The 22,138-nt window shown below is 47.0% G+C and overlaps 1 protein-coding gene across 1 annotated transcript in view; it reads left to right on the top strand.

Moving 5' to 3' along the window:
• The first annotated feature begins 5,512 nt into the window (after nt 1-5,512).
• The window catches only part of IGF2BP3 (insulin like growth factor 2 mRNA binding protein 3), a 107,538-nt gene continuing 90,912 nt past the window's right edge, over nt 5,513-22,138 (top strand). The window contains exons 1-2 of the mRNA XM_036327896.1: nt 5,513-5,886; nt 7,122-7,182. Coding sequence (XP_036183789.1) covers nt 5,712-5,886; nt 7,122-7,182 — 236 coding nt within the window. The 5' untranslated portion in view covers nt 5,513-5,711. The remainder of the gene's footprint in view (nt 5,887-7,121; nt 7,183-22,138) is intronic.

Below are 22,138 nucleotides of genomic sequence, written 5' to 3' on the forward strand. Positions count from 1 at the left end.
ACTAAATAAAGAATTTTGTTTTCCAAAAGAACTTAAGAGAATGATGTAACATCACTACTAGCTAAGAGTTAACAATACAAAAAATAATTGAACTCGCTGTTTTAAACCAATTCTCTGCAAGTTTTTAATATTTACTGAGGAATAATCGTTTAACTGTTTTGTAACCACATCAAGTATTTTATCAAGACTTAAAAAATTAATAATTAAATTATCTGTGAACAAATTAAGTTACACTTCTAACTGGTACATTTCCTTTTCCTTAAATAATGAAATAATTGGAAAGTGTGCTATAAAATTAGATACACCAAATAAATTTATACTTTCCTCTTTTCTGTCATGGTCAGAGTTCTGATCTTTATTTTTTTGAGAAGACCAATAGCAAGTATAATTACAAAGATAGCAAAGACTTCACTGCCTAGAATACACTACTGTTAACTGTTAGCTTTTTGAGTTAATCATTTTAAGTATGATTATTCGTTTGTTTTGTGCTTAATATATAAGCCAAACTCATATTCATTTTTTCTCACCGTCTCCACCAAACGTAAAATTAGAACATTTCAGCTACGGAAATCGCTAATCCTTCAAGGTTGGTCTCAGCTTCTTCGGTCTTAGGACAGCTTCAACGAAAACGTTGGTCTCGGCATAGTTGATTTTAACCCGGAATTTTTCGTTTGCCTTTTTTTGGAGGGGTTGTTTGGTTTTGCTTAAAACAACCCTGTGGACCACAAAGGGGGGTTAGAAAGGGAGGGGGCAGAATGAGTCGATTCGATTCTCTAGAAGTCCAGGGAAATCCAGGCATTTAGAAACGTATTTTGTTGTTTTAACTAAAAAAAAGAAAGAAAGAAAAAAAAAAAAAGATGTATGCACTCTGGGATGTTGGACACGATGTGACTCCAGCTGCTGAGCATGGCGTAAACCCACGACCTCCGGGCGCTGGATGTTGGGGGAAGGGAGAGGACTCTGCGGGCACCACGCGGTCAGCCCGAGGGGCGGGTCCCACCGCACACCGGGACAATTTCCCACCCGCCCTGGGTGACCTCCCCCTTCCCTCCTCGGGGGCTGGGGCTGGGGGCTCGCAGTTAAAGGGCTGGAAAAGGGGGGGCGCGAAGAGGGAAACCCAACCTCTCCAATGAGAGGGAGCAAATGGTTATTTTCGCGCCACAAAAGATGGAAATCCAGGGGCGGCTCGGGGGCCAATGAATGGAAACCAGCAAACGGCTTTGGCGGAGGCAGCCGACGGTGATAGGCTCTCTCCATCCACCAATCGGGTGAGAGAAGAAGTCCCCGCCCCCTGCCAGGCAGGGGCGGGGTCTCTGCACGCGGGTTGCTCAACTTGGTCTCAGCCCGTCCGCCCAGCGCAGCGCGAAGCCCCGCCCCGGCCCCGCGTTTGCGCGCTCAGGCGCCGCGCCGCCCCGCCCCGCCCGGGCAGCGGCGCAGGCTTCAGCGAGGGCTCGGTGCCGTCTCTCTCCGTGGGTACCGAGCATCCCGTGGGGCCAAGGAGTCCCTCGGGCACTGGTCCCGGGAGTGCGGGAGGGCCACCCATCGCACGCTGTCCGGTCCGGCCTGGCGGTCTGCGGGCGGGCGAAGGAGGACGTCAGGTGGGGTCGTGCCGCGAGGGGAACGGCAGAGCTCAGCCCCGGCGCCCACGTCTGACCCGTCCACGCCGCTCCGCGCGGAGGGACCGACCTCGAGGCGCAGCCAGAAGGCGCCGGTCCCGCTGCAGGGCCGGGGCGGAGCAGTGGTCGCGGGCCTGCGAGGCTAGCCGGTGGCCGACGGAGGATCTTCCCCATGTGAGCTTCACGGATCCCGCCCCCTTTCTCCGGGCAGACCCAGTGGAAAAGGAAACAACCCCATCTTCTCCTCTCCAGGGGCACCATGTTTTATTTTAAACAAAAATAACCGAAGGAAGACTCCGAAGAGAGCAGAGCCAGGTTACTATCATCACGTATCTGGTTTCAACGGACCCGACTCCCGGAGAGCTGGTTGCATGGGCACGAGTGTTAAAAGGCACCTCCTGGGAGGCCCGGGCGACGCGGCGAGCGTGCGAGCCCACCCTCCCGAGGACCGGGGCCCGCGGCCGGCCTCCGGGCGGCGGGAGGGGGTGGCCGCAGAGGCGCCCTTTCTCCCGCCTCTGCCTGCTCAGCCTTCGCTCCTTACCTGTGGATACGGCAACGGTAAACCGACCTTCTCAACATAGGTTTTTCTCCTTTAATATCAGTAAGAAGCATTTGTATTGTACTCGGGTCAGCAGAGGAGGTGCAGCTGTCCAAAGAGTAAACAGGCTGCAGTTGGGAAGACTCGGCCGCGCCAGAGCGCATGCAATGGGTGGGAGTCCTTCGTGGAATTCTTAAGTAGGAGCTACAACTGCTGCAGGAAGAATGGGGAGCAGCCCACGTCCATGGCTAATTTCTTGGGTGAGGCTCCTCAAGAGACTGGAAGTCAGATCCATTTTATATTCATCTTGAAAACCCATCGAAGATACTTTTGCACTTGAAATGCCAATAAAAAAAAAATTACCCATGTTCTTTTTACTCAGCCATTAATATACACTTATCCCTCAGTGCCTGGAAGATTCGAAGTTAAGTGGGCTGCACCCACCTCCCTTTTTGATGTCTGGGCTTATGTAACTCGTGTATGTTTTTAAGGTCCTAGATGGAGTATCCAGTTTGTTACAATAATACACAGATTAAATTCACAAGAGCCCCAGGAACATATTTCATCAAAACGGCACACAGTGTTTTAAATTCCAGCTGTTAGATTTGTTTGATAGTGACAGGCAAGCATGGGCTAGTATTTATGGAAAATAAACAATTTTTCCCATGCTTTGGAAGTAGATATTTCCTTAGCTCTCAGTTTTAATGAGCAAATGCGGTCAAAAATCCAGAAGGCACCATTCAGTTGACTTTGGAAACTGACAAGCTGAACATGCAAAATTTGTTCATAATGAGAAGTTACTAAAAGTTAAATGATCAACAGGCTAGTTTATAATATTTAAAGGGGTATTTAGAAAAGCAAACATTACTAAATGAATGGAAAGCATATTTTTAAAAAATAGCTTTTGATCACATGCAACAGGTCCATGAAAAAGTCACAATTTTTGATATTTACATTTTTAATACCACATAAGTCATAAAGGAAGAATATATATATTTTTCTTTTTTTAGAAGCAAGGTTCTCTTTTTAAAAACATGAAAAGGAAAGTAAGGTTTTAAAAGTTAAACCTGCTTTTTTGGGGGGGGAAAAAGTTAAACCTAGCCATACACAAAATTTCAACTACTAAAATGTTTAAGATTGAGTTTATAATATACAGTTCTAAATTATATAAAAACACGCTTGTTTCTTCTATCTCATAAAGTAAAAATATTTTACTAAGTTAAATGTGAATGAAAATATTGTGGAAATGAGTTTTACATTTAAAAATTTGGATTTGCTTGGCAGGAGAAAACAACAAAAAACTTGTTAGAAAGAATAGTTGCATTTAAAATGGGTAATCTGACATCTTCCAGTTCCTTAACCAAAATTATCAAGTAACTTTCTTTTAAAAGAAGAAAAGTGTAAATACTCTTCATATTATGCAATGATTCCCATATATTTAAAAAAAAGCCTGCCATTCATCTTTCAGTTGGAAAATACACTTTTTAAAATGCCATATACTGCTTGACAAGAAAAACCAACTCTATCAATTGTCATAATTAAGATGTTTCAGTGTAAATCACAGTATTTTCTCTATTACACAATACATTTTCCTACTAGTAAGAGTACCAAGTCATTGAAGAGGTTTGTGTGCATTTCTGCTATACAGAATTTCATTTGGTTCAATACAAGCATTTTCTATCTTTCCCATGGAATACCTGTTAAAAGTGCACAAGTGTCTGGTGCAAATGAAGCCTGTGAATGGAGTGCACAATCACTGAGCGACCCTGGGAGGCTCCCCCAGAACCCCAGCGCGGCGTTCATTTCCGTCTTCCTCGTCTCCAGTCCACATTTTGTTGGCCCAGGAAGGCTCCACGGGCCAGACCCTCCCCCAACACCCACCATTGTGCTTGTACACACAGGGCAAATTCTGAATGGTTCTCATGACCAAATGCGGGCAGAAAAGGGGCAGAAAGAGACTCGAACCATTTTCGGGGCGAACACCACCTTCGGGTAACGCAGAGTGGTCTTCCTGTGCCGTAAAGAGTTCCCAGTTCTCCAACTAAAATTACTTAAATGAAAGTACCAGCCTACCCCACTCCTCTGCAAACTACAGGAAGAAATGGTTTCCTTTTAAATACCGACTTTCCCCCACGCTGCCTTCTCCCCTCCGGCCTCCGAGGCCGCGGGACGCCCCCAGCCCCACCCAGGAACCGCCTCCGCCCCTGCGCTCCCCTCCCCCACCGGCGGCCGAGCCCTCCCCCGGCCTCATTTATCCCGGAGCCTTTTCTGCTTCGCGCAACCAATGGCAAACGCGAAGCCTGGAGCCACCGAGCGCACAGGCGGAGGAGGTGTCGCCCAGACACCCGCCCAGGACGCCGCGGGCGCCCCTCCCCCACCGGCCGGGCTTGGGGCCGCCCCACTTCCCCGGTGCCCGGGCCGGCGAAGGGTGCAGGGGTGGGGCGCGCCCGCCCGCCTCCCCCGCCCTCCCCACCCCACTCCCTCGCCGCGCTCCCGCCCCTGCCGGCGCTGGGAACGTGCTCTCGGCGGTGCCGACGTTCCTCTGCTACTGTCATCCGAGCCGCAGGGCGAGTGCGGGATGGGGACCTGTTTCAAGAAATCGAATATTTAAAAAACTCCGGTAACTAGGACTGAGGAACTGCCTAGTAGTCCCCCCACCCCATCTCATTAAGAAAAAAAGAAATCAATACCCCTCCCTCCCTCCCCTCCCCCTCTGGCCCCGCCCCGACCAGATAACCCTTTCTAAACTCCGGGCGGCATCGGCTGCCGCCGCGGGTCCCCTCCGCGCTCCGCCCGCGGCTCCCGCAGCGTTCCGCCTTCCTCCGCCTTCCTCCTCCTCCTCTCCCTCCTCCCCTCCTCCTCCCATCCTCCTCCTCCTCCCCCCCTTCTCGGGGTCCCTCCCCCGGCCTCCTCACCCCTCCCCTCCCCCTCTCCCTCCCCCTCCTCTCCCCACCCGAAACCCACTCTAATTGAGGCGCTGGGATTCCTCACGTGAGACGTTGATTTGTAGTTTGAACACGTGGCTCATTCAAAAAGCCGGACACTCGGAGCGGATCCTTTCCGCCTCCTGCGCCTCCCCCTCCCTCCCTCCCTCCGTCCGTCCCTCCCCGGCCCCCTCCCGCCGTCGCCCCGCGGGCTGCTCGGGGAGGCGGTGCCTGCGCGCCGAGGGTGATATTTCCACCGTCCGCCGGCCGGGCGCGGGGCCGGGGAGGAAGAGACAAAAAGTAGTTTCCCCTCCTCCTGCCTCTCCCCTCCTCTCGCTCGCTGGTCCCGCCTCCTCCTCCGAGTTCGCCAGACTCGTCGATGCGTTTGGGTTGCAGGAAGGCTTTTTCTGTTCGCTTTTTTTTTTTTTTTAATATCCAGAAGAGGAAAAACAACCTTCGGATCTGATTTCCCCTCCTCGTCCCGGTGCTCGGTTCCTACTGCGTTTGTGCGTTTTAACGGCGAGAAGACGAGGGGGAACAAAACCCGCCGGAGCAAGCCATCACTGGGGGTTTTTTAATTTTTCCGTTTTTCTCAAATTTTTTTTTTAAAAAAAGAAACAACCACTCTTCACGATGAACAAACTGTATATCGGGAACCTCAGCGAGAGCGCCGCGCCCGCGGACCTGGAAAGTGTGTTCAAGGACGCCCAGATCCCGGCGTCCGGACCCTTCCTGGTCAAGACCGGCTACGCCTTCGTGGACTGTCCGGACGAGAGCTGGGCCCTCAAGGCCATCGAGGCGCTTTCAGGTGGGCCCCGGCCTGGCCCCACGCCCGCCCCGCGCCTCCGCCCGCCGGGCCTGCGGGTCGGGGGCCCGGAGCCCGGAGCCCGGAGCCAGGAGCCAGGCCCGCGCTGCCACCGACTCGTGCACGCAGGGCCCAGGCCCGCGCGAGGCGGGGAGAGGGCCCGAGGCCGGGACCCACACGCGTGGGGTCCCCGGTGCTTTCCCAGCGTGGACTCCGACCCGCCCCCCCCCCCCCTCGCCCCGGCTCCCCTTCCCCCGCCGGGCTCTGCGGGCTCAGGGCGGTCGCGCGCTGTCAGGAAGCCCGGGCGCGGGCTCCGAGGGGCCGGGGGACCGCGGCGGAGCGGGCGAGGGGCCGGGGGAGGGGCGCGCGCCCGCCCGCCCGTGCGGGACCAGCGCTCTATCGGCGCCCCGCCCGGCCGGGCGCGTGCTCCCGGCTCCCGCACGCTGGGCCTCGGGGGCCGAGCGCGAACGGCCCGCTTCCTTCTTCCTCTTCTCACGACTCACGGCGCGGGGTTCTCTCTCGGACCCCAACGGGGGAGCGCGGAGTGGCCCCGACCCCTCCGCGGAGTGCGGCCCCGCACCGGCGGCGAGTGTGACCTGGGTCCCCGGGTCCACCTCCCGGCGACCCACGAGCCCGGCGGGCAGGTGGGCGGGCGGGGATCTCCCGGGAGGGACCTGCGGCCGCGGGGTCGGCGGGGCGCGGCGGGAGCGCCCCCGGGAAGGCTGCGCTCCGGCTCCGGGAGCCCGCGCCCCGCGGTGGGGCTGGGGCCTCGCCGTCCGTCCCGGGCTGGGCTGCGCCGCCGGCGTTTGCTCTCCCTGCGCCCACCCTGTATCCTCCAGCCCTTCCCGCCGCTCCCTGCTCCGCGCGGGCCTGGGCATGAGCCGGGGCGCAGGGCCCGGGCGCCCCCTCCCTCGAGTTTGTCTCGCGGGAGGGGAGGGCGGGGGCGCCGCGGCGGTCCCGCGAGTGTCGTGGGGTCGGTGACCCCCGCAGGTGGGCGGGAGAGGCCAGCGGGGGCGAAGACTGTGACCCCAGCGGTGAGGCCGCCCGTGGACTCGCCTCCCCACCCGCCTGGAAGTGACGGCGTCCCCCTCGCGCGGTGCGGGGCTTCCCTCTCGGACTGGAGCCGCGTCGGGGGCCCGTGGGGTCCGAGGGAGCCCCTTGTGTCGCCGCTTAGGGTCCTCGGGGCTGGGGGAGCCGCTCCCCCCTGCCAACCGTCTCCCCCCCTTGTGTGTCCGCAGGTAAAGTGGAGCTGCACGGAAAACTCCTGGAAGTGGAGCACTCGGTCCCCAAAAGGCAAAGGTGAGCCCGTTTATTATGTTCTCGTGGATTCTCTCCTCTCCCCATTATTGGGAGGGCAGGCCGCCCACACAGCTGAAGACAACTTTTCCTCTTAGCGTTTATTGGGCTGCTTGCTGTGTGGCTGGGCGTCCTTCCCATTGCATTTCAGTGGGTGGCAGGTGCGCGCGTGGGTAATGCTGCGGAGAGGAGAGGGCTCGCCGGCGGCCCCTGGCACTCGGCGTTATTGGTGTACAAGTGTCTGCCGGGAGCTCTCATAACTGAGTCCTCCCCAGCAGAGCAGTTCAAGTTGCAATCTCAGGAAACCAGCCTCTGCGGGCAGTTTTGGGGAATCTGTAGGACTTAGGAAGCAATGGGCGACCCCCCCAACCCCCCACCCCCGTCCTACTTATAAGTACGGGATAGGCAAAAGCAGCTGTGGACACCCGTGGGTGTGGCGTGCCTTTCCTTTTCTGTCCCGAGTTGTGGCTGCCAGGCCGAGAGGAGAGAAATTACCTTGTACCCTGTTAGCTGGCCAGCGGGGATTGGAACACGTGAGGGAACGACCGCCTGGCCTTCTCCTGCCCAGAAGCGCCTTTCAGTTATTCCGGAGGTACACAGGTTTCTGCAAACCCGCTTTTGTCTCCTGCTTTCCCCCCCCACCCCCCTTTAAAAATATTTTTGCTTATAAATAACCACCAAGAGATCATGAAGTCCCAAGATTTGGGCTACTGTAGCAAGGGGATTGCACTTTTGGGAGAGCATGTGTTGTGTGTCACTTTATAGAATGTTTGGAGGCTGTGTTTGTACTTCTGGAGTATTCTGGAGAAATGGCTCCTTTCTCAAGATCAGGCCCTTATCGCCGCTCTGTAACTCTGAAGAGGTGCTGGGGCTGGCCCATGTATGCCTTTCTGGGTTTCGCAAGGTGGGGTTAGGGTTTGTGCGCTTTCCCCTCCCATCTCCCCACTCCCAACAGGGCCAAGCAGTAACCTGGAAGTTAATGTAAACGAGGACTGTTTGTGTCCGTTTAGGCATTGGTGATAGTGTGGGTGCTAGAGGGCAGGAAGGTTTGCTGTGTACTTCCCTGTTGCTGTGCAGAGAGAGAGATGGCTGCATAAAATGTCACTGTGTGCCTATTTCTAGATTGAGTTCTCTTCCAGGTAAAGCATTTTCACAAATCGTGTTTTTGTTAGCAAGTGGGTTTGGATTTTTGTGGATTTCTCTTGTTCGTGTACTTAATTTTCATTAGGATAGTTGAAAAGAGATTTGTGTGACCGGGTAGATTTAGTTTTAGTTGGGAATTTCTGTAGGGGGGTCAAATAATTTCATATAATAGGATGGAATTCTGTAAAAAAATTTTACTAAAATAATAGAATGTATAGTGGAAAGTATCTAAACGGATCTCAGGTTTGTAGGAATTGAAAAATTCTGCACGAAGTCATATCTCCTTAAAAAGAAGTTTAAAGGCATAGTCTGAATTGTTTACCTGGGGGGGATGTAAGCACATTTCTGCAAATTCTAATTGGTTTTGTGTTTAGCCAGTGTGTCTTAATTTTCTTTAAATATTGAATAAATTAAAAAAAGCAATAGTTCTGTTGAAGGATTGGCATTTTAACATTTGAGAGTTCCTAAATGTAAACATTGTCTTGTGTTTCTCAGATACAATTCATTGACCTTAACGCAAATGCCAGTTACTTTATCTTACTCTGCTGATTTTCCTTTCCAACCTGGTGTTAATTTCTCCCCATGTGTAGGGAATTAAACTTAAAACATCTGGTAAGAACTGCCTCATCAAGGCTTTGCTCAACCTAAAAACATAACTTAGTTACTTGTTACTTTATAATGAGCAGGTTCCTCTTTAGGAAAGCACATAAGGTATAATGTTACCAGTGGCAGCAAGTATTTATCAATGGGAGCTTCATTTTATGAACAATGTAGATTAAATTAAACTGCTCAGGACTTTAAATGATACTAACTTACTAGCAAGACAAATAGCTGTATTGGAGACAACTTTTTACTCATTTAGAGAATAATCAAGTAATTCCTTTGTTTATATTGAAATGGCTAAAAACAAAAGTAGAGCTTTCTTTTTTGGGATTTTCTTAGAGAAATGTTCTGGAAATTCATATTACAATTTTGTTTTAACGGAACCTTGGAGATGTGATGCAGTTTCCCTTATTTGAATGGGCTTTGGAGAGGGCAGAAGAAGGAACCCTGGTGATCCACGTGACCAGCACCTACAGCAGGTCAAGAGGTGGTACTGGTGACAGAGGGTTGAATGCCACAGACCAATCCTTGCCAAGTGAGCCTGCTGGACTTCTGGGTGGAGTTCTTTGTGCTTAGCAGTCATTGCATTCCATCCCATCATCATGTAGGCATCTGAGGCAGGCACACCCACATATGCTGCAGTGACCTTTATACCTGCTGTGCAAGGCATGTCGGGAGCTCTGTGCTGAAGAATGCTTATGGCAGCACTCTGAGATGGATGAATGGGCTTGCAGCGACTAAAACAGGGGAGCAGGCCTAGGAAGTGATTTGATGCTTGGCAGCCTGGCCTAACTCTGACTGGGAGCAGAGCTGGGCGGGGACCCTTTCAGGAAGGGGTATTGTTGAATTTGTTTCAGACCAAGCTTAGCTCCTGATTACCGAAGTCTCAAGGGAATGTGGAAGGAATGTTGCTTATCTGCATTCAGATACCCCTCCATTGGGGAAGATTATAGCAGCACTTCACAGAGCTTGAGGTTTCCTCCGTCCAGAATGAAGAGGATCGCACTGAATATTGGTGCTAGTGTTGCACTTTCTGTTCCGAATATAAAAGATACAGCACATGAAGACTTGACTTCACTCTGAGGCATAAACTTAACCACCCCCCTCCCACTTGAGGGTAAAGTTTAAGTTAAGGGTGGGTGTGAAAATCGTTGGGACTTTGGGAGAGTAGCTGAGTTTGGTTGGGAAGAGCGCTGGTATCTTTGTGGGACCTTGTATGTGCCCCTATGTAAATAGCACTGATTTTGTTGTTATATTGTGGGCTATTGGGCATGGGAGGGAGACCAGGAAAGTCGCTGACACTGGGGAACTGAGAGGGTGGTGGTTTTACTTCATTTTCCATTACTTTTTTAAATTATGAAAATTTTTAAATATTTTCAGAGTTTTATAGCTTAAACGTCCTCATGATTTAGCTGTTAGGACATACTGATCAGAATATGTAACCAAATATATATTTGAACAAAGGAGCAAAAATAGTAGGATATTATAGTGTTAATATTTTTTTTTTCAGGCAGAATTCGTTAAGACAGACTGTGGTGCCTAGCTCAAATCTCTTTTGTTTTGTTGCCTTAAAAATAAATGAACAACTCGTTTGCATTTTAGAATCTAGTGCTTAACATGTAAATTGGATAGACAGAGCATGGATAAAAATTACTGGGGTTTTAAGTGTATCTTACTTTAACTGGCTATTTAAAAGCTAGTGCTTCATTTTAATAGCTGTTCAGTATAGAATAGGTTGATGCTGTGACCAGCCGTGTGCCCACTAGCCAGGGCATATGACCCTGTTGTTTCAGGACAACAAAGCTGCTTTTAATGCTGACCATTTAAACATAGGTGTGGATGGCAATGCTGCTTCTTGCTTAGCAGACTGGTACAGGTGAGGTGAATCTTGTGAATCAGGGAGATTTCTCACACATTAGGAAACTTTTGGTAAAGAATCGAAAGCAGGGCTATCTTTGGAGCGCTCAGTTTAAGATCAGTAATGCATGGCTGCTGAAGTGGTGGTAGCCAAAGACATTTTTTAAAAAAATATATTTTACTGATTTTTTTTCTTACAGAGAGGAAGGGAGAGGGCTAGAGAGTTAGAAACATGGATGAGAAACATCGATCAGCTGCCTCCTGCACACACCCCACTGGGCATGTGCCCTGCAACCCAGGTACATGCCCTTGACCGGAATCGAACCTGGGACCCTTGAGTCCGCAGGCCAACGCTCTATCCACTGAGCCAAACCAGTTAGGGCAGCCAAAGACATTTTTCTTGATATCAACCTGTTTTCTCAAAACAGTCTGGAAGCGTTTAAAAGATTTCGTACTTTGGCCTTATTGGAATTTATACAAAAAAAAATGTTGGCCGAAACCGGTTTGGCTCAGTGGATAGAGCGTCGGCCTGCGGACTGAAGGGTCCCAGGTTCGATTCCGGTCAAGGGCATGTACCTGGGTTGCGGGCATATCCCCAGTAGGAGATGTGCAGGAGGCGGCTGATCGATGTTTCTCTCTCATCGATGTTTCTAACTCTCTATCTCTCTCCCTTCCTCTCTGTAAAAAATCAATAAAATATATTAAAAAAAAAATACTTAAAAAAAAAAATGTTGAAGTGCTGTGCGTGGCCGTCCACAGTAGTAAGGAAGATGTAAGAGAAGCATGACATGTGCCTGGAGCCAGTGGGAATTGAGCATCTTGGTTTGTGTTTGTGACTTTCCTTTGGACTTGTGTGATCACTTACATGATCTGTTCCTGCCAAATGTCATTAATAAACTAACAAGGGGCATATTTTGTTCCGATTTGCCATTCTGCTGGAGGGAAATGAATTACCAGCTAAGACGTAAGCATATCTTCTGGAGTTGCAGAGCTCCGAGGTTTCCCCTGTAAGAAACTTGACTTGTATTTCTTGCCTGTAACTTGGTGGTAGCTCAGTTGCTTTTGCACGGGCACCTCTTTCACGCCGTCAGCAAGAGGGAAATGATCTGTGCCATACTGTGAAATTCTTTTATGAGCCACATCACTGCAGTTACCTTATAGGTCTGGCATTTTGTATGAAAGTGAAGCTGTCGAGCCACCTTGATACATACACTTAAGGCAACTCCATTGTAATCGTCTTTAGCAGCATTACAACAACAACTTTTCTAGCAGTAATATTTCTGAATGGTATGAGTTATCCATTGAGTAACTTTGGTGGTTGGCTTGGTCTGAGAGGAGGGGGAGAGGCTGCGCTATTCTTAGCTGAGTTTCTTTTATCGACTCTTGCCTCTGATTCAAACTCCTGGAGTCATAAGACAGGAGGTGGCAGTGTGGTAGCAGTGACCAACGGGTAGGCTTGGCATTTTTTGTTAGGATTTCTGTCCCATAAACCTGATGTTTAAAAAATTGGCTTGGACTGCCAGGGTTTTGCTTGAAAGCTGGTTGCAAACATAGTATTCAGGGCTCTCTTAAAATTGAGGGTATAATTTCTCATGCTCTTAACTCACTGTTTGGCAAGTGCTCAGTATTGGTAAATAAACAGAGTTATAAATTTTAATATACTATGTGGATTTTGTTGCCCTGAAGGGGAACACATAGTATACCAATTATGTATTTTAGAAAATTATCCTGAGACCATTTAACTTGATTAGGAAATTGTCTGAAATTATTATAGAACTATTCTTTGAGGACTCTAATTGAACTATAAGCTGAAAGAGGCATAAATCCTCAGAATATCTGGCATTGTCACTTAGTTGTTTAGGAAGTTGATTTATAACAAACCACCACAAAGTAGCAGCTCAAAACAACAAGTTATCCTTCCTCATGACACTGGGTCTGCTCGGTGGTTGATTCTGTTTCACTTGGTGTCATTTTGGGTTAGTTAGTAAGCTGGGTGAAAACGTTCAAGAAACCTTCACTCACCTGCTTGGCCTCTTGGTGCTTGTCCTCCTGACCTTTCTCCACATGGTATCTCATCACTTGGTAGTAGACTGTAGCTGGCTACCCCAAGTGAAAGCAGAAGCTCCGAGGCCTCTTAAAGGGAGGGCCTAGAATTAGCATACTAGTATTTTTATCCCATTTTACTGATCAAGGCAAGTCACAAGGGCAGCACTGATTCAAGGGGGATATGGAAATACACTCTACCTCTTTTTTTTTTTTTTTTAAATTCTGACCTGAGGATATGTTTTCATTGATTTTTTTAGAGAGAGAGGAGAAGGCGGGGGGGCGGGGGGGCGAGGAGAGAAACATTGATGTGAATGAGAAATATCAATCCATTGCCACCCGGACTCCAACTGGGGATCAACCTACAACCTGGGTATGTGCTTTGACTGTGAATTGAACCACAACCTTTAGGTGCATGGGATGATTCAACTGAGCCACTCAGTCAGGGCTAGACTGTCTACCTTTTTTTAAAAAAAAATATTTTTATTGATTTCAGAGAGGAAGGGAGAGGGAGAGAGGGATAGAAACATCAGTGATGAGAGGGAATCATTGATCCACTGCCCCCCGCAGGATCCACACTGACTATCGAGCCGGAAACCTGGGCATGTACCCTGACCCATTCCCGGAACCTCCCGATTCCACAACCTCCTGGCTCATAGGTCGATGTTCAACCATTGAGTCATGCCAGCTGGGCCAGGTCCTCTTGTTGAATGGACAAGACTTGTTTGTGACAGTGGACCCTACCCTCTGACATCTGTCTCAATACTTCTGGTGACTATAATTCTACTTTCTTACAGACAATTCATTCTGCTTTTTATTAATGTACATGCGGAGAATCTTCTGAATCTGTCTTAGGTTTTAAAACAGTGGAGACCAAGTCCACTGCTTCCATGTGGTTGTCTGTATACTTGAAGATTTGACAAGCCAAGGTTGAAACTATTGGCCAAAACACTTAGGGGACATCACAGGCTAAGTTTAAAATACTCTAATCACTTTATTTTAGGATCTTGGAATAAGTAAAGCATTCCTTTCATTTTATTCGTAAAGTGCTAGCTGTAAGAAAAACAAGAAACCTTTTGTAAGTATCCCAAGCTCCCTCATTTTTGTGTATTTAAAAATCTGGTTCTTGATAAAGTAACCGTGTCTTCAAATTATGAATTCTGTCTTTTGCCACAATAGTCACCAAAACTAGGTGATGTGTTAGAGCAATTGATTTGGAGACAGAGTAAGTCTTTTATACAGACTACTAGAGGCCCGGTGCATGAAAATTCATGCACTAGACGGGGAGGTGGGGGGGGGGCCCTCAGCCAGGCCTACCCCCTCTCAGTCCAGGAGCCCTCAAGGGCGGGAGGCAACCCGGCGATCAGGGGAAGGCGACGCCCCACCATATCTCTGCTGCTGCCACTGCCGGCAGCACAAGCCTCAGCTGGCCCTGGTCACCTGAGCCTCGGGCGGCCTGGGTGGCTGGGGGGCTGAGGGGACCAGGGAACTCTGGAGGCCGGCCTTGGATGGCGGCTGCCGCCCCGGCAGGGCTGAGGGGACTGGGCACCGCCATCTTGTGACTGTGGGCGCCGACATCTTTGAGGGTGGGCAGTCAATTAGCATATTCCCTCCTTATTGGCTGTGGGCACCACCATCTTTGTGATGACGTGAGGGTCAATTAGCATATTCCCTCTTTATTAGATAGGATTTGTGTCTATGCAAGTCCTTTGATTGATAGAGTACTACTTTCAAAATATGTTAAACACCTAACTTAAAAAAGGAAAGCTAATAAAAATGGGAAAGCACAGTGGAAGCTTTTAGGGGTATTAGTTGTACTGAAGGATTCTCCGTTAAGCCCTGGGAGGAGTGGCTTGCCCACAGCACTGCAGGTGACTGGGGTTCCCGGTTTCCAGGTCCACGACTCTGCCCAGCCTTCATGCCTCCCAGTTCAGTTGTCAAGTCCTCAAAGTAGCGTACACAGCAGCCCCATCATGTGTGCAATGGCAAGTCAGAGCAGAGATGTCCTGTTTCTTGCTTTCTCCAAAGGAAAAAAGATCTTGTTTGGCTTCTTTGAAGGGTTGATTTATTGTCTTCCTCTAGGAAAAAGACAGGCACAGGTAGTCTGAAGCCTGGGACTTACTATAAAATATCTGGACATCTTGTCTTAAGACAAAATGAGACTACTTTTTCCTCTAAGGTAATTTTTAGTGGCTTCATCTTAATACAGATGAATTGCAGAAAAATTGGAGGGGATAAGGAGATGAGAGAGGAGTGAAGAGGCATCGGGAGGCAGGCGCCAAGGCTTATCTCAGGCAGGTGACGTGTTGGAGATAACGAAAGAGGTAGCAGTGTCCGGCGTGGAGGCTGTGGTGCCTGCTTCCAAAGTAGTAGGATCCTGGCTTGCAGGAGGAAGTCTCTTTTAATCATATATATACATTTTCATTGATTTCAAAGAGGAAGGGAGCGTGAGAGAGGGTTAGAAACATCAATGATGAGAGAGTATCATTGATTGGCTGCCTCTTGCACGCCCCCTACTGGGGATCGAGCCTGTGATGCAGGCTTGTGCCCTGGCTGGGAATCAAACCGTGACCTCCAGGTTCTGAGCCATGCCGGCTGGGGGAAGTTTCTTTAATGTGGGATATTGTTAAGGATTAGGAGAGAGTAGGGAGGAGAAGTTGTATGGAAACCTCTTTGAGTAGGAGCCCTGATGCTTGCCTCATGTGCCCTTGTTGAACTGAAAGGTACAGCCAGAAGAATGTGGGACATGAGGTCTTAGATCTGGGTTTGAATCCCAATTCCTTGTTCTGAATGCACGGTGTTGTGTAAGGACGAGGAAATCGCGGTCTGGGCAGCTTAGAATGAAAACGACGCCTCAGGTTCCTGGGCACAAGGTGGGTAAACATCAAAACATTATCACTTAGTAGCCACTCCAGGGGCAGCTGTTGTATTTTCCCCCTTGAGATTCGAGTGCAAAGGCTGGAAGTAGATTACATTTGGTGGTAACAGAATATGGACAATCTTTGTTCTGATTTGGGATGTGGACTGACATACGTAAAATCTTTATTTTCACTGAGCATGTATTAATTTTTTTTAAAGGAAGGTATAACCTAGATTCAATAGAGTGTATGATTATTAAGTAAACAGCTTATGAGTTCTTACATATGTATACATTCAAATTAATTCAAACCACATGAATTAAAATGTGAACATACTTGTTTTACAATCCTCTCTATGCCCATGTATTTCTCGGTCTTACAGCTGATACCTGGGTGTATTATTTTCCAGAAATTCTTCTTTGCATGTTTCCACAAACCCTTTTTAATTTAATAATGAAATCATTCTGTTTATATAATTAGTGCTTGTACTAAATTATGTATCCTGAAGACTCTTCAGCATAGGCACAACAATTTAACAGATGCATTGTTCAGCATAGGTGTGTAACAATTTGTTCTTTTCATAGTAATTTCAGTCTGGGATATTTATATGTGTGTAATAGGACTCTTGGTTATATATTTTTATAAGGCAAATTCTTTTTTTTTTTTTTAAATATATTTTATTGAGCTTTTACAGAGAGGAAGAGAGAGAGATAGAGAGTTAGAAACATCGATGAGCTGCCTCTTGCACATCTCCTACCGGGGATGTGCCCGCAACCCAGGTACATGCCCTTGACCGGAATCGAACCCGGAACCCTTCAGTCCGCAGGCCGACGCTCCATCCACTGAGCCAAACCGGTCTCGGCTATAAGGCAAATTCTTATACTAGGAATTGCTATGTCAAAAGACCTGCACATTTAAATTTGAAAGTGTTCTGCCCCAAACACTAAGTTAGCATATATTGACATGGTTAGTCATAATTCGACCAACGAGAGCTGTTTTCAGTGAAGTGGACAGTGAGACAGTTTGGTTAAAAACTGTGTTTTCGAGCATGGAGAAGCATCTTAATCTTTCTACAATGGGTGTTGCTCTAACTCTGACAAATCTAGGTCCCGATTCATTTGTGCCCCTTGTATGTAAAAATTAAATAAAAAGCCAGAATGTTTTAGTTTTGATAACTTCTAGCTCGAGTAGCTTGGGCTTATATTCTCCCATACTTAGTACCTTGAATTTGGGATCTTACCTCAGAAACTAATAGTATTTTCTTGCACTGGAAACTTTACTAAATCATACTTTGAGGTTAAATTGGATTAAAAATTAGTTTCCTAAACAAAATGCTGCTCAGCTTGCCACTTTAGCTGGGCAGATGATGATTGGAGAGTGAATTTAAGAGGCGGTGATGCTAAAACTGAGAAGTGATGGTGGTCTCCCCAGTGGTCCTCAAATGTCAGTTTTTAAAAAAGTCAGCTGTTCTTTCCAAAATAAAGAAGCCCTTGCCTTTTCTTTGGAGAGATGAGTGTGGTTGAAAATCATTATTTCCATATTTTGGGGAGTGCTAGTTTACCCGTTTCTGCATTTTTTGAGTTTCATTCCCTATGGCTTATATAATTTTTAGTTTAGCAAGCATAGATGGAACATTTGTGCCCCTAATCCATTCTGTCTAGGTTTCAGGAGCTAGAAGAATTAGATACTTGCTTTGAAGAAGTAAGTGAGGTGTGGTGGCTTTCACTTTGTTCTGTCTCAAACCCTCACTGTGGTGCAGTGATCCTGAAGGTGGATTAATATCTCTGCAGGTAAAGAGAAATTGCAAATGTGGCTTGGGGTACCTGGTATGCCCCAGAACACAGGAGGGGCATCAGGCTGAGGTGAGTGTTGGTAAGCCGGCAGGGAGAGGTTCAGAGAGGGATGTGCAGCATACAGGCTAACCTATATGTGCATTGGGGATGGAAAAGGCAGAAGGGACAGCAGGAGGAAGGCATGTTGGTGTGAAATATCCTGGTGTGTGTGTGGGAACTATAAGCTGTTTGGGATTAGAGAGGCTCAACTGTGAGAGGGTAGTGGTTGAAGCTGAGCCTAGAGGGGCAATGCAAGAGCAGCCTGTGTGCTTGAGGAGTGACAGTGTGCATTATTCTGATTTTTCATGTGCTTAACTTTAGGGGCTCAGTCTGTTTAATTTGGCAGATGGTTATTTGGGATTATCATACAAGACTTCATGCCTGTGTTAATTTTGGGGTCTGCTCACCAGAGATCGTTGAACTGCTTGTACCTCTTAAGTGCTTCATGGGAACCGCTGTGCCCCAAAAACCTCCTATGGGGTGTAGAGCTGTCCCCAGGATACTCCCCTGCTGGGTAATGAGGGTGAGCTGTGAGAGGACTAAGGAGCCCTGCCCCGAGGCTGACTGAGCCTGTGTTGTTTTTTTAAGGTCCGCTATGACAAGACAGTCATTGGTAGTGATGATTAAAGCACCTGGGGTTATTTGATTTTTATTATGCCTCTTAAATGAAGTAATGAACCTTTGGAGAAAACGAGGCAGACACGTCTGTGTGCACACAGTTAAGCAGCAGAATTAGGGGCAGCCGTGCGTGCAGCACAGGGACAGGGAGGGCCAGTGGCATCTTGCTGGGAATCCTAGACCTCAGTTGCTCAGCTCCTTGATCCTGGGCAAACTAGTTAAACTCTCTGAGCCTCTCAGTTGATCTATAAATAGGGGCCATAAAACCTGCACAAGGCTGTTGAGAGCTAAATGATTATGTGTGGAAAGGACTTCTGGAAGTATCTGGCACCTGTAGGGTATTGTCTCAGATTAATAAGCTTGTGTGTTTATGTGTGGCAGTTGGAAATAAGAGGTAAGTATATCTCTTCCTGTATAAGCCCATGGTTTGTCTCATATGCACAGGTACATGGGAATGTTTCACGTTTGCTTGTGGAATATAGGTTATGCGTTGTCAGTTAAGAATTTGTACTTTATGTTTAGATGTGTAGGTCTTAGGATCCCTAAAACGGGTCTAGTTTTGAAATTATCTTAAAGGAGATCATACTGTTAAAAAAAAGGATGAGTGGGTAAAGAATTCCTGTTAAGTGCAGACAGAGGAGGACAATACAGTATAAAAATGTTCAAGCAGTAAGAAGTGGCAGTTCAGAGGGGATATTTTAAAAGCCAATCTACTTAGGAAAAGATACTCAGTCTTACTAGTTGTTAGAAAAATGCCAATTGGGAAAAGTGAATAAAGTTGATACTGTCTGGTGTTGGCAAGAGTGTGAAGGAATGGACACTCGGACAGCTAGAGAGCAAATTGTCAGAGACCTCTTGGCATGCCTTTATTGGCAGTACCTGTTAGAACTTAGTGTGAATGCTCTTCTAGTGTCATAGAAAACAACTCTGTCCTTATGGTTTTGTGCAGTCTGTAGCATCGTTTTAATCAGTAATATGGTAAAAGCTCGAAATCACCACACAGGGCTTTGTAAAAGGTCTCTGGGTAGTAGTCCATAGTACACGAAGATAAACATGTAGGTTTTATTGCATCACTCATTACATTTTAACAGGTATACAGGTAACCTGGAACTTTCACATGGTCTACTTTCCAAGCAAAGGGGATCCCTAGCCTTAATATGACTGTCTGGGACATTTTGCAGTTACCAATTTTTGAGCTTCAGAAGGTAGATTTGTGGCCCTGGCTGGTGTGGCTCAGTTGGTTGAGCATCGCCCCATGCACTGAGAGGTTGCTGGTTCGATTCCCCGTCACGGCATGTGCCCAGGGTGTTTGGGCTTGATCATGCAGGAGGCAGTTGATGTTCCCCTCTCTCTCCCTCTCCCTCTCCCTCTCCTTTCCTCTCTCTCTAAAAAGAAATAAAAACATACATAAAAACTTTTAAAAAATGTAGGTTTTTGAAAAGGAGGAAGCTACCCAGAACCTCTTTTCATCTTTCACTTTGCCCTTAAAAGCACTTTGAAGTAATGTTAAACAGTCTCTTTTAGGCCTGCTTAATGTTTTTCTTCTGGCAATTTCTTCTTCTTCTTTTTTTTTTTTTTTATATATTTTTATTGATTTCAGAGAGGAAGGGAGAGTGAGAGAGAGATAGAAACATCAATGATGAGAGAGAATCATTGATTGGCTGCCTCCTGCATGCCCCCTACTGGGGATCAAGCCTGCAACCCAGGCACGTGCCCTTGACCGGAATTAGTCCTGGGACCCTTCAGTCTGCAGGCCGACACTCTATCCACTGAGCCAAACCAGCTAGGGCTCTTCTGGCAATTTCTATTATAAAGCAATAGAAGTTGGCAAAAGACTTTTTTTTTGCAGTATTGTTTAGTAGAAAATTGGAAATAACAAGTGTCCATCCAAAGAAAATATACCATATTTTAACAAAGTATACTGTGATGGACTGTGTGTCAGTTTTAAAGAATGATATTAATTTGCTAGTATATGAGAGGATGTGGGGAAGAGCAAATTGAAAAGCAAGTTATGGGATAGCTCTTTAAAAAGATAGGCATTTTGGGGGAAAACCATTTCAGCTGTACATGTCTGTTGAAAAACAGAAAAAAGGTCTGGAAGGTTATCCAAGGAAAAGCCTGGTTATCTCTACAAAAGGGAACTGATTGAGGAAGGAAGAGGCTAATGGAAGATCTTTGGTTTTATACCCTATTGTAATGGTTCTCAAACTTTGTGTTTTTGTTTTTTTTGTTTTGTTTTGTTTTTTTTTTACTCTTTTTACACTTAAAAACTTTGGACTCCCAAAGAGCTTTTGTGTTGTTTCTTTTTAATCTATAATTAGCAGTTAACAAAATAATATTTAGCACTGGCCTGGTGGCTCAGTTGGTTGGGAGCATTGTCCTGTACACCAAAAGGTTGTGGGTTTGATCCCTGATTGGGGCGTGTAGGGGAGACAACCTATTGATGTTTCTCATATCAATGTTTCTCCCTCTCCCTTTCTCTCTCTCTAGGAATCAACTAAAAAACACACACACATATCCTCAGGCGAGGATAAAAAAATGCTTAAAACTATTTTAAAATAAATAACTACAATAAAACTCATTTCATGTTAACATAAGATTTTTTGAAAATGGGCAGATTAACCTACCATAGTATTTTTTTTTTTTTTAGTAATTTTTTAAAATAGATTTTTATTGATTTCAGAGAGGAAGGGAGAGGGAGAGAGAGATAGAAGCATCAATGATGAGAGGGAATCATTGATCAGCTGTCTCCTGCACACATTCTACTGGAGTTTGAGCCCGCAACCTGGGCACGTGCCTTGACTGGAATTGAACCCGGGACACTTCAGTCCACAGGCTGATGCTCTATCCTCTAACCACTGAGCCAAACCAGCTAGGGCAACCATTTTTTAAAAAAATACATTTTTTTGATTTCAGAGAAGTGTGTGAGAGAGAGAAAAATATCAATGAGAGAGAATTATTGATCGGCTGCCTCCTGCACGCCTCCTACTGGGGATTGAGCCTGCAACTCAAGCATGTGCCCTAGACTGGAAACGAACATGGGACTCTTCAGTCCGCAGGCTGACACTGTATCTGCTGAGCTAAACCAGCTAGTACTAACAAGATTTTTGAAAAACAAAAACACAAAATACAGAAAACACAACACCTGTTCTACAGCCAAAACAAAAATCAGAAAAGTGGAATTGTTTTACATTTTTGCAAATTTCCTTACTGTTTGGCCTAAAAGACAGCTGAATTCTTTTTTTCTTTTTTTTTTTTAAATATATTTTTTATTGATTAAGATATTACATATGTGTCCTTATCCCCACGTTGCCCCCTACCCACGCACCCCCCCGACCCCCGCTCATGCCCTCACCCCCCCGTTGTCCGTGTCCATTGGTTAGGCCTATATGCTTGCATATAAGTCCTTTGGTTGATCTTTCCCCCTTACCCCTCCCCTCCCCTACCTTCCCTCCAAGGCCCGACAGTCCAATTAATGCCTCTCCATCTCTGGATCAGTCCTTGTTCATCAGTTTATGTTGTTCATTATATTCCGCAAATGAGTGAGATCATGTGGTATTTATCTGCTCTCCAGTTCCATCCATGCTGTGGCAAATGGTAAGAGTTCCTTTTTCTTCTTCCTCTTCTTAAAGAATACCTTTCAGCATTTCATATAATGCTGGTTTGGTAGTGATGAACTCCTTTAGCTTTTTCTTATCTGTGAAGCTCTTTATCTGACCTTCTATTCTGAATGATAGCTTTGCTGGATAAAGTAATCTTGGTTGTAGGTTCTTGCTATTCGTCACTTTGAATATTTCTTGCCACTCTCTTCTGGCCTGCATGGTTTCTGTTGAGAAATCAGCTGACAGTCATATGGGTACTCCCTTGTAGGTAACTGACTGTCTTTCTCTTACTGCTTTTAAGATTCTCTCTTTGTCTTTTGCTCTTGGCATTTTAATTATGATGTGTCTTGGTGTGGTCCTCTTTGGGTTCCTTTTGTTTGGGGTTCTCTGCGCTTCCTGGACT

The sequence above is a fragment of the Myotis myotis genome, unplaced genomic scaffold (assembly GCF_014108235.1).
Source record: "Myotis myotis isolate mMyoMyo1 unplaced genomic scaffold, mMyoMyo1.p scaffold_m19_p_11, whole genome shotgun sequence".
In the NCBI taxonomy this organism is placed as follows: Eukaryota; Metazoa; Chordata; class Mammalia; order Chiroptera; family Vespertilionidae; genus Myotis; species Myotis myotis.